The sequence below is a fragment of the Planococcus citri genome, chromosome 1 (assembly GCF_950023065.1).
Source record: "Planococcus citri chromosome 1, ihPlaCitr1.1, whole genome shotgun sequence".
Taxonomy (NCBI): domain Eukaryota; kingdom Metazoa; phylum Arthropoda; class Insecta; order Hemiptera; family Pseudococcidae; genus Planococcus; species Planococcus citri.
In genome coordinates this window covers 1787943-1800931 of record NC_088677.1, presented here as the reverse complement: position 1 = coordinate 1800931, position 12989 = coordinate 1787943, and the positions used below count along the sequence as shown (strand labels likewise).

The 12989-nt window shown below is 34.9% G+C and overlaps 1 protein-coding gene across 1 annotated transcript in view; it reads right to left on the bottom strand.

Moving 5' to 3' along the window:
- The window catches only part of Kul (Kuzbanian-like), a 47192-nt gene that overhangs the window by 21103 nt on the left and 13100 nt on the right, over nucleotides 1-12989 (bottom strand). Inside the window, exon 3 of the mRNA XM_065362432.1 lies at nucleotides 8367-8488. Coding sequence (XP_065218504.1) covers nucleotides 8367-8488 — 122 coding nt within the window. The remainder of the gene's footprint in view (nucleotides 1-8366; nucleotides 8489-12989) is intronic.

Sequence of the window (12989 nt, the reverse complement as noted above, 5' to 3'; positions counted from 1 at the left end):
TGATAAGAAGTTGATAAAAATAATTTTAAAATCATGAAAAAAGTGCCTAAAAACGATTGATGAAATTAACTGAATGTGAAGAAAACATTTAGCGTAGCGTGAAATATCGGAAAATTGGGCAAAATTGCAACAAAATTTGATAAACTGCAGTGATAAAAAAATGTCCAAAATGTCAACATGTTGAAAAATTGGTAAAAATTTCAAAAAATCAGTATAATTTACAAAAATAGTTGAAAATTAAGAAGAATTTCAGAATTAGGTATGTGACGTTTGTCAAAAATTCTCCAATTTTCTTGAATAAATAGGTAAATTTACATGAAAGTCCTTTGAAATGAAGCAGTTGTTCGTGAAATGCTGCTAAAATTGCACCGTTGCAGAACTTCCAATATTTAAGAAGGCAAAATTTACATAAAAAATATTGAAAATGATGAAAAAGTTGATTATAATTACAAATCAAAAAATATAGGAAAGTCTTATTGGCTAAAAAACGGTTGAAAGTTGAAAAAACACCTTCACACGATGAAATAAACTCATTACACAAAAAATCAAAATTCGAAAAAATTAAAAAAAAAAACGAATTTTGTTTTTTTTTTTGAAATGAGTGTGATTTTTATCATTTTTTTCATGAAATACGTCAGAAAGAGGTCAAAATAAGACAACTGAATAAATTTAAACTTTTTTTGATGTTCGAAATTGAAAATTGAATTTTTATTTTTTTGTGATGAGTTTATTTCATCGAGTGAATGTTTTTTTCAACTTTTTCAACGGATACGTAAAAATAGGGGTCAAATGAGTCAATTTTACCTGTCAAAACTTTTTTTCATGTTTCAAATCAAAAAATCGCATTTTTTCGCAAACTTTCAATTTTTTTTAAATCGACTTCACGACATAGTGCCATCCCAATTTTTATTATGTTGTTCAGCATACAAAGTTGTCCATGATATATTTTTTTCAGAATTTTTGAGAGTAGGAACGAAAGCCTTTCAAAGCCCCCAACTGTCGGAAAAAGTTTCATTTTGGTAGTTATCGCGATTATCGAGTAATCCACTGCTGAAATGGATGATATTTTAGGATCACTGAAAACTTTGACACCCCCTAGCAGCCTTTAAAAAAGGGCTAGAGGGCTGCGATTTGCGCCATTGTTCATCCCTTCGGAAGGTCTTTCCACAGGAAAAATTTCAAGAAAATTGTCGAACCCCCCCCCCCTAACCACTTTTTGGTCGAATGGATGTGGAATGACCCTCAATGAAACTATATCAAACTAATTTTTCAAAAATGACTTTCTGATATTTAGTCAGTTTTTTTTTTTTTTAAATTGGAATTCTGACCATTGAGTTGACCTAGAGCAAAAACGTACCTATCCATGATTTAAAACTTATCTTGGAGAGGAGACTTAACACTCTTTTTCTATACTTCCTTGATTAATTTTTTCTTTCAGAGGAGCTTTTTTTCCACGTCTCAAAAAATTTCCACGATATTTTATGCGATTGCACTGCATCAACAACATGGTCGTTATTTCATTTCAAATTGCTCCAGCAAAAGTTACCTATAGTTTAATTATCAGAAAAAAATACGCGCAGCACGAACAAAGTACTTATTTGTACGAATATTAGACGTAGCTGCGAATTATTTTTCACGAAGAATCGAAGAATGGTTCGAACACTCGGTCGAACCAAAATAGGCTATCCCAATTTATTAGATTAGTATCTGTGCAATGTGCATTTTACACGTGTAGCCTGTATCGATACCGCAGCGACGATGATACAGATTTGAAAGTGTGATCGAATCGGTCGATAATAATGCGACGCGACCTAACGACCTGAAATATTGCACAAAAAGTATACGATACTGTACTGTAGCTGTACCTATAGCAGACCAATAGAATATAAACCCAGAGCAGATATAGGTAGGTATATACAGAGACCTACAAAGCTAACGAAATAATATAGCTAGGTGAATACGTATTTCCCAAGTCGAATACACTACAGACGACGCTAGACGCGGTGCTTTTATTCGTCCAAATAAAAGTGAGGAAAAAATATAAAAATTTCCCAATGAATGGCGCACGCGACTAGTCGGCCACCCACGCTGCGTACTCTTAATTCGCATACTACCTACCGACTATACCGACTATACCGACCGATCGACCACTATCTCCTGTCTCCAATTCTCCATTCTCTATTCTCTATTCGTCTATATTCTTCATCCTCTTGTGTTCTCCGGTCTCTCTGGGCGTCGTAATATCTAGACTAGGCGTTAAATTTTAACCTTGATAATTGTGTATAAACGTTTTTCAGCGTATTTCTCCAACGTACAGCACACTTACGTTTACTCTGGCTGTGTAGCGAAGTGACTGTGCGTTCGACTTGGAGCAGTTCGATGAAAACTTGTTGAAAGTCAACAATGGGTGCCTGCGACGTTTTAAGGTTACGAACTTGACAGCTTTTCGGCGTCTTTTCTCTTCTCTCAAACAATCAACTCTCTCTCTAATATACTCGTCGTAGTAGTGCAAATTATCGACTAGTTTGTTATATGTACGCGTTAAATACACATATTGAAACGTATACTGTGGCTATTATTTCGAAGAAATACTTTGCCCATTGCCAGTTTTCCAAACGGTATCGCGGAACGTTAACGTGTACCTCGTCAACGATGGAGGACATCCTTGGATTCTTGATAGAAAAGTCGATCAAATGTGCCATTTTAATAATTGTTACTTAAATGAATGTTTTCTTTATTCAAAATGCTGTCAATGTTCGAGATGATTTGTGGATTTTAGTGTCAAGAATTTTAAGTAGGATCATTTGAGACGAAACTAAACCACAGAGTGTCTATAACAAAATTTCAAAATAAAAAAAGCAGTACTTTAACAGGGCTTTTAGTGAGACATGTTTTAAGCACTTGAGATTTTTTACGAACTAGGGAGGAGAAGGAGAGGGGTGGACGAGGTAAAGTTTTATACTCAAATTTTTCGCTTTTCTGATGTCTTCAAACATCTCAAGATTTTTTTCAAGCAAGCGGATGTGAAAAATAAAATTTCATCATTTCAATTTTTGATTTCATTTTCACCTTTTAGGTTCTTGCTAATGTAATAAACATGGGTGATAATGAAGAATTTTTTTTTTAATCGAAAAGAATCACACGAGTCCGAGCGAGCGAGGGCAAAAGCAAAAGCTATCAAAAATTAATATTTTGAGAGGTATAAAGACAGTAAATACTTCATTATTTTGCTTCAAAATTTTAAAATTTGAATGACGATTTTAAAAAAATTCTTTGAAAAAGAAAAGCAAACAAGCCCGAATGAAGCGAGTCTGAAAGCTTTCAAAAATTCAAGTACATATGTATTGAGAAATGAAAAAAAAAAAAAACAGTCTCTTTACGCAGGAAAGAAATTTATTTTTCTGTTTCAAACTTCGAACATTTCTTGAATTTGAACTATAAGTTTTCAATTTGGAACAGGAAGAGCAAATAGCCGAAGCGAAACGAGGGCAAAAGCTCTCAAACATGTGAAAGTTAGGTTCCAAAAAAGTCGACAAATGAGCTCTCAAAATTCCGGAAAATGGAGAAATAAATTTAAAATTATTTAGAAGCTTGATTGGAAAAAGCATGACTTTTTTTTATAGGTGATACAAAATCAGGATAACTGCAGAACTTGCGGGACTATTACACAGTTTGGACCATTCCTTTGTCATTTTCAACTTTTTTTTTTTTACTAATAGTCCGGCATATGACAATAGGAGTAATTGTACCCCCCCCCCCGCCGATCCTCCGGGACAACATGTTTCTTAAAGGGGACATCCTAAGGAACATTTTAAAGCAAACTTGCCCGAAAAAAAGTTGCCCTTACTTACAAAATGGCGGCCATTTTGATTGACAGGTCAGCCAAAATCGATTGGAAACGGTTTCAACCCGTTTAGAGCGGTTCTGGAGCCTCCAGCAGATTTTTGAAACTCGAAATTCCCACAAAATTCCATCAAATTGGAGTTGTAAAGCTAAAATTTATTCTAAAAACTAATTTCAATACGCTACGAAGTACTGCAGGTGAATTTCAAGTCGTTTTGGAGCCTCCAGCGACTTTTTGAAAATTACTGGAGCCTCCAGTAGATTTTTGAAACTTGAAATTCCCACAAAATTCCATCAAATTGGAGTTGTAAAGCAAAAATTTACTCTACACTCCAATTTTAACACCCTATGAAGACGAATTCAGGTGGGTTCAAGTCATTTTAAGGCCTCCGGCAACTTTTTTGAAAATTACTGGAGCCTCCAGCAGATTTTTGAAACTTTGAATTTTCACAAAATTTCATCAAATGGAGATGGAAAGCTGAAATTCACTCTAAACTCCAATTTTAACACCCTCTGAAGACGACTTCAGGTGGGTTCAAGTCATTTCAGAGCCTCCAGCGACTTTTTTGAAAATTACTAGAGCCTCCAGCAGATTTTTGAAACCTTGAAATTTCCCCAACATCAATTTATCAAATGGAGTTGGCAAGCTGAAATTTACTTCGCAGACTACATGGTGGTTTCAAATGGTTTTGAAGCTTCCAGCTACTTTTAGGAAATTTCAATTTTCCAAAAAAACGTCATACAACCTTTCAAAAAGTCGCTGGAGGCTCCAAAACGACTTGAAATCCACCGGTAGTCAACTTCGTAGCGTATTGAAATTAGTTTGCAGAATGAATTTCGACACTCCACCTCAGTTTGATGAAATTTTGTGGAAATTTCGAGTTTCAAAAATCTACTGGAGGCTCTAGTAATTTTCAAAAAGTCGCTGGATGCTCCAAAACGACTTGAAATCCACCTGCAGTACTTCGTAGCGTATTGAAATTGGTTTTTAGAATAAATTTTAGCTTTACAACTCTAATTTAATGAAATTTTGTGGGAATTTCGAGTTTCAAAAATCTACTGGAGGCTCCAGAACTGCTCAAAACGAGTTGAAACCGTTTCCAATCGATTTGGCATGTCGAAAATAGAGTATATCCAAAATTTCAGCTTTCTTGGTCAATTTGGTAAAATTTTGATTTTTTCCCTCATTTTTCGCCTAAATTCGATTTTCAAAAATTCACCAAAAATCGAAAAACGCACTTTAGCACTTGAAATTTTGACAGGTGATAAATTTTTGCATGATCTTTCGATCTACTTTCGCAAAGTTTGAAAAATTTCATGCAAGTCCTACGTTGAAACGCAAAATCTGCGATTTCGGCTGACCTGTCAATCAAAATGGCCGCCATTTTGTAAGAAAGGCCAACTCTTTTTTGGGCAAGTTTGCTTTAAAATGTTCCTTAGGATGTCCTCTTCAAGAAAAAAGTTATTCCAAAGGATCGGCGGGGGGTGGGGGTGCAATTACTCCTATTGTCATATACCGGACTATATAATACTTGTATAGGTAAATTTTAAGCAATTGCACGATTTTTACAACATTTTTCCAAATTTTAGCATCAAAGGGAGTCTTTTTGATAATTTCAGCGATTTTTATGTGATTTTACTCGTAGTCAAAGACTCAATACCCAATAATTTACTTTCTGAATTATAAATTTTAGAAAACCTCGACCGTCGTTTCAAGTTCGCTCAGGACTGTTAGTTTTTCTTCTTCAAGATCAAAAGTTATAAGAACCTATTTTTCACACTCAAAAAAAATGTTGAAATCAAAAAATGAACTCCTCCTCACACAAAAAATAACCGTTATTTTACTTTTCCAAAACTCATATTTTCGAAAGCTTTTGCTCTTATACTTCGTTCGGGCCTGCTTGTTTTTCTTTTTCAAAGTTGGAATTTCTAAAAAAAAAACCATCGTTCAAATTCTAAAATTTTAAAATCAAAAAAAAAATCAAACTCCTCACATAAAAAATATTGCTTTTTCAATTATAAAAACACGAATTTTTGAAAGTTTTTGCCGTCAGTTCTTTCTGGGCTGCTTGTTTTTTTTTCAAGCTGAAATTTCTAAAAAATCGTCATTCAAATTTTGAAATTTTGAAGAAATCAAAAAAATCAAACTCCTCGCATAAAAAATATTGATTTTTCACTAATTGCAAAATACAAATTTCAGAAAGCTTTTGCCCTCAATTCATTCGGAGCTGTTTGCTTTTTTTTTCTAACTTGGAATTTCAGAAAAATCATGATTTAAATTCTAAAATTTTGAATGAAACTAAAAAAATCAAATTCCTCACCTAAAACAAAAAAACAAAGCTCTTTCATCTATCAAATTTCGAATTTTCGAAAGTTTTTGTCCTCAGATCGTTCGAGTTTGTTTGATTTTATTTTTCAGAGTTGGAATTCCTTAAAAATACTCGTTCAAATCCTAAAATGAAATCGAAAAAATTACACTAATTCACAAGACAGGGAAAACGAAAATTTTTTCATGAGTCATGAGGCTAAAAAAGACCTAACTATAATGTTATTGTACTCGTAACTGGCAGAATTGTTTTCTCATCTTCCGTTTTATTCTGCAAAATTGGTATTTTTTAAATTCTCAAATCAGTCGTCAAATTTTTCGTTGGACTCCCCCCCCCCCACAATAAAACTTTTAGTTTCGTCCCTGCATAGTGGATACACTTACTCGAACTGTTGAAAAATGAAATTGAAAAAATTGGAAATTGCTCCGGTTAAATCGACTGTTTGAAAGACGCTGATTTTCAAGTTTTTGAGGCATTCAACGATCTTTCTCCATTTCAGTCCGTTTCAAGATTCCTGACTCTTGAGTTGAAATTAGAATTATAGAAAGACTAGTTTTTGGAAAATTTTCAAACAAAAATCGATTAAAAGCTTTTTTAGCTGAATCAGCATCCACGAGCACCAAGAGGCAATTTTTTCGCAAACTTTCCTGAGAATAAATAACTCTCGTGAGTTTTGATTTTTTGAAAACGTCTGCTATTTTTTTACGCGATTTCAATTAACATTATAAAAATGTTCACTTCTCAAAATTAGAAAAATCTTTTATTTGAAAAAAGTAAAAGGTGGACGAGGAGAATCAAAGTTACTCTAAAATTTATGTAATTTTGAGCTCTTTTGCCCTGATGTATCTGATTGAACAAAATACACGATCGATTTAAATACAAATCAAAGTACTATACAAACAGAGCAAAGGTAAAGTGCAGCTTTTAGGAGAGACCTTCTCTACACCTCTCATTTTCCGATTCCATTTTCAAAAAAAAATAGCCTCCTACAGCGTATCGTTCATCTGCGCTGTTTTTGTGCCATGCCAGGCTAATATGTATAACAAAATTTGTGAAACGAGAGCAGCGACAAAAAGACGAATATTTCCGGCCATAGCTCCGCAGCTGCTGCGGCTACAGTCGCTGCAGTCAGCAGTGGCACAGCTCGAGCTGGAGCTCGGCGCTCGGCGACTCGACGCGATAGTGGCGAATAATGTAGCCGTGTAATTTGATTGGAAAAATTACATTAATATGAACCGGAACCGCGTTACGCGTTACACAAACCGTGCACCAGATTTAACGGCGTAAGGCGTAATTTTCCAAGTGCAAGACTACCTAGTAGTAAAAACAGAGAGCAGCCGCTCTATGGCGATACATATACAGGCACAGACACACGTACAAAGGCAGACAGATCGAGAGAGAGAAAGAGAGGGACAGCTCAACCCTTCCATATTGCATATTGCATATAGCATATACATAGTACACAGTACATACTCGTACATAGTTGTATACTCGTATAGTACCTCTACGTATTTTTCGTTTAAACGAGAATTACATTTTCCGTTATGCTAACATTTTACGTGGCTTTTAAAACATTATACACGAAGCTTGATTAAATGGACGACTACGGCGGCCGCCTTCCTCACACCCTCTCGTTCCACTTTGTTTTAACGCTATTCTGGCTTTTTATCGTTTTGCTGGTCGTCGATATTTTAACGTGACCACATCTTTCTCAGCCTCCTCGAATATGCGTAATATACCTTTACTTTACCTACAAAAACACCTCGTACATAATATCGGCAGATGACGCAGTTCAGCATACGAGAACGTACTCGTAGTCGTGCCCATGTCACAGGGTCTATAATTAAAGTATCTTATCTACGAGTAGATATACGCTTTGACTTCGAACATGATTCGTGAAACATTTTTTCGATTTTTACGCGAAAAAGCACAGACAGAGCTAAACAAAAATCCCCAACTACGTCAAATTGCTGGAATTTTTAAATAAAATATCATCTGAACAAAAACCAAAATACGAGGGTAAGTCAACGAATGAGTTTCAAATCCTTCCACGTATTGAAAAATTATAAATTAAGTATTGTTTCGAAAACTCCATCGAGCAGTGATGGGAAACTTCAAACGAGGAGAAAATAAATTTGCATCAGAACTCGGATTGCAATAAATGGTTATTAAACAATGATCTGCATACTTGCTTACCTTCTAAAGTTCCGACGTATACTTTTGATCGATCGAAATTCACCATTTTTCCATTTTCTCCTTCGAATACGACGTCATCGGCGAACAAATACTCGTCAGGTCGTAAAACCAATTTGAATATTCTGTAACGTGAATTTAAAAACGTGTCAAAGAATGAGATACATACACACAATAAAATGTAAGATCAAGATTGAATTAAAAATAAAATAAAATACGCAATTAAGAAGATCAGTGCAGATAGGTACCTAAAATATATAAGTATCTGACCTTATAAAACAGGGATAAATGCAACGATATGGAACAATGACCCCCCCCCACCCCTTCAGTCATCAACTTTTTGGTTCTTTCAGTGATGAGCTTGGAAAAAACATAAAAACCTTCAATTATCCAAAATGAATCCACACTCGAAATAATTATGAGAAACGACAAAATTGCCCTCGTCCAATTCAATAATTATACATAAATAACCCAGGATGTTCATTACCCCCCCCCCCTTGGAAGAAGTGATTTTCCTAGACATTTCTTGGTTTTCCAGATCCTTTGAATATCAATATCACCATCAATATAGTGATGAAGGAAAGAGGAGGCTTTGAATTTTATTCGAGCCAGAATTCTTCGAAGTAAAACAGTTTTCATTTTCAAAAGAGAACTACAAAAAAATGAAAAAAAAAAATTAATAATTGGAGAAAAAGAAAAAAATTCGAAATTTAACAATTTCGACAAAAAACAGAATTTACAATGTTGGTAAAAAACATGACTTTTTTGATAATTTTGGCAAAAAACAGATTCTTGATAAAAGTATATGATTTTTTGACTATTTTTCAAAAATTTGTATACTTATTTGACAGTTTTGGGAAAAATTAGGACAACTACTGTACAATTTAGCAAAAATGGGTCTTTTTTCGATAATTTTGGTGGAAAACAGCGCTTTCTTGACATGAACAAAAAAAACAGGACTTTTTGTACAATTTTAGGCAGAAAAGAATACTTTTTCACAATTTTGACAAAAAAAAATACTTTTTTGACCTAAAAACAGAGAACACGACATGATGACAATTTTGGCAGAAAACAGAACTTGACAACGTTGGTAAAAAAAACAGAACCTTTTTGGTAATTTTACAGCAAAAAATAGAACTTTCATACATTTTATAGTTTTGGAAATCCAGGACCTTCATGGCAAAAATAAAGACTTCATGACAACTTTGACAAAAGTGAGAACTTATTGGGCTATTTTTACAAAAAAAGAAGCTTATTTACAATTTTGACAAAAAGTTACTTTTTTTTTGAAAATTTTAACAAAAAGTCTCTGTAATTTTGGCATGAATCAGAACTATCTGACACTTTTGGCAAAAATGAGACTTATCGTAAAAAGATCCACTTTTCAAACGGGTCACCTCAGATTTGTGATTCGCCTGCTCTAATTGATTCAGGAAGACCAAACTTATGACAGAATTAAATTTTTAGCTGCCGAAATTGCTTATTACTGTTGCTTAGAAGCTCTAGATCGGCCCAAAAATGGTGACAATCAATCTGAGGAAGTAGTAGAAATTTTGAGTAATTTTGTTGCAAAAATTAAAAATTGATTTTTTTTCAAATTTGAGAGTTCTTAACTTGCACCTCGGATTTGGTGACTTTAGGGGGTAGACAAATTTCTGAAAAAATTGGTTGTGACAATTTGCAATTTTGGATTTTTTTTAAAATTGAGAATTTTTAGTTGTAAAAAAATACACTTTTCAACTAGTAACCTCAGGTTTGATATTCATATTACCTTAATCAAATCTGAAATCAGAAGGTTGAATTTATAGTTTATGGCAGGATTGAATTTTCAACTGCTGAAGTTGCATGGTTGCAACTCTTTTTGGAGAGATTTGAAATTTCTGGAGAAAAATCAATTTCTGCTGGAGGCTCCAGACCAGTTGGAAAATGGTGGCAATCGATTTAGGGGTTAATGTTTGGACGTAGAAGAAATTTTGAATAATTTGTTGCAAAAATTAAAAATTTTGGATTTTTTTAAAATTTGAAAGTTTTTAAATTTTAACTCGTAAAAAAATACACTTTTCAACATAGTCACCTCGGATTTTGGATTCAGTGCCTTAATCGATTCAGAAGATTGGACTAATGACTGGATTGAGTTTTCAGATATCGAAGTTGATTGCAACGACTTCTGGAGCGATTTGAAATCGCTGGAGAAAATTCAAGTTTGCTGGAGACTCCATATCGTCTCGAAAATGGTCAAAATCGATTCAGAAAGTCGATTTATATACAAACCGAGTTTAAGATTTTCATCTCCATATTTTACCCTCTTTGTAAAAAATTAATATACCGATGGGATGTATCCGCCATTCTAAAAAATTCGTCAACAATTTAAAAATCAACTTCGGCTGTTGAAAATTTGATTCTAAGGTGTAGGTGACATGTTTTTTCAGTGAGCCATATTTCAGGTCGATCAGAGTTGGCAGGTCGTAAAATTTTGGGCTCCAATCTATTTCTCTGTGGTCCACTTAGATTGATTTTAGAGAATATGATGGTTTTTAGAATCCAAGTCAGCACTTTTGGAATCATTCATCTTTTTGCTTCAAATTCTACATGTACTATTTTGAGCAAATTTGATAACAGTAAAGGTGAAAACTGAAAATATTGCTTTGAAAATCGTTTATAACAACACGTTCGCGTATCTTATTTAATTTGTCGTCTTCGTCGCAGCATTGAGTTGCCTTTGAATAGTGTAGGTAGGTAGGTAGGTAGGTACAGCAGGTAGTAGATAGGTAAACGGTACTCGTGTATGTCATTTTATGGCATACATGTATATAGGTAAGGTAGGTAAGGTACTGTACATGTATAACATTCAATCTAACACCACCAGCCTACCTACACCTAGCTATTTCTGCAAACCTCCACCTTCTTCTCTCACTTGTCGATATTATTAAAGGCGACATTTTCCATTTTCTTTAGTCTTCGCGCATTGTAAATTTTATAGCAGCGTTCGTTTAGCACCGCCTCCTCTCCGTTTCAAATATTACAATACATTTTTCTCTTTTATGAACTTCGGATCATTAAAGGTTGTAGCTTATGTAGTATGACTATACGTATATAGTGTACCCTATGTACCTTCAAAATTATACGTACAATGAACAACATTTAGCCAGCAGCGACGACAGCTCAGCGGTAGCCTTATATGTTATGCCTTATGGCCTATGCTATGATGGCAATGGCGTTACGAGTCGAGTATTTTTACATTACATTGAACGTACAATTTATATAGGTATCATATCAGTAGGTACCTCTCTATGCACTGGCATTCTTGTTGTGAACACAACTCTTACTTATTATGTATGAACATGTCCCATTGAAAGATAATCTGTTCAGATTGATGAAAATTTGAACAGGGGGCTGGATAGATGAAGAAAAATCTCCTTATCCGCACCATTGGAGATTTACAATTCCAGGGAAAATGATTGAATTTATGGCCCTCTGTATCGAAGCATGATTTTTAAAAGTTAAATTGAACCGCTTCAAAATGTTCGATTTTTTTTCACAGAAATCGAATGCCTGATATTTTTTGGACATTCTGCAGTGCTCATCGTCGTAACTGGACGGTGAAAATTTAATTAGATTTTCTGAAAATCATTTGGGATCTCCAGAATGACTCACAGATTCATAAATTTGGCTCCAGTGTACATCTATGTATCTACGTAGATACCTTCGAGCCAAGTTCAGTTCGGAAAATCCACCAACAACCAACGACTGGTTCTGTTTCAAGGTATGCGCATTGTACTCGTATTAATTAGAGTACGAACGCGACGTCGAATTACTCGCAAACGTTTTCCACGAGAATAAGGAAAGAAAGATGAAGCGGAGAGAAAGAAAAGTAAAGCAACGCCGACGACAATTATCGACACTGGGCTAATTGACGTCGTGTACATAGTAATGTACTTGTATAAAACAGACCAGCAAAAAAGTTTGAAAAGAAGGTAGGTAGATGGCTGGATACCTATTAAGGAGACCGAAACGAGACGAGACGAGACGCAAATTTCGCATCATCCCATCGAACGTGTGCGCAAATATTCAAGCATGACGGAAACGGTAATTTTGAAGGTAAGCAGGTCACAAACTCGCAAGTAAGAAAGTACCTACGTATCGTATCGTACATAAGCATCATTGTCAAGACTCGAGCTCGCCAGTATACGGTACGTAGACGTACAACGATATACCTACGAATAATACGAGTACAAAAGCATACGGACGCGGACGCGTAGTCGTTACATTCACTTCGACTAGGTATTACATCGCGGATCGCGGTATATTACACCCACACGAATGCGATTGCATCGCTTGTCCATATAATACAGAGACAAACGTGGAATGGCATAGCAAAGCATAGCCCAGCTCATTCGAACTTGTTACGTATCAGTTACATGGAGATATGGTGGAGAATATGGTCTACAACTCGCGTGAATCGCCCGAGTAGGTATGTCCACCTTGAAATACTTCGTGGGTTGGGTGTAAGTTGGTATATAGGTACCTATACAACGATACCTACTCGTGCTGCAATGAATTTGAACATTTGAATATGGTCACAAATCTGGGAGCTAACATAAGATTCATTTCATACACGAAATCTTC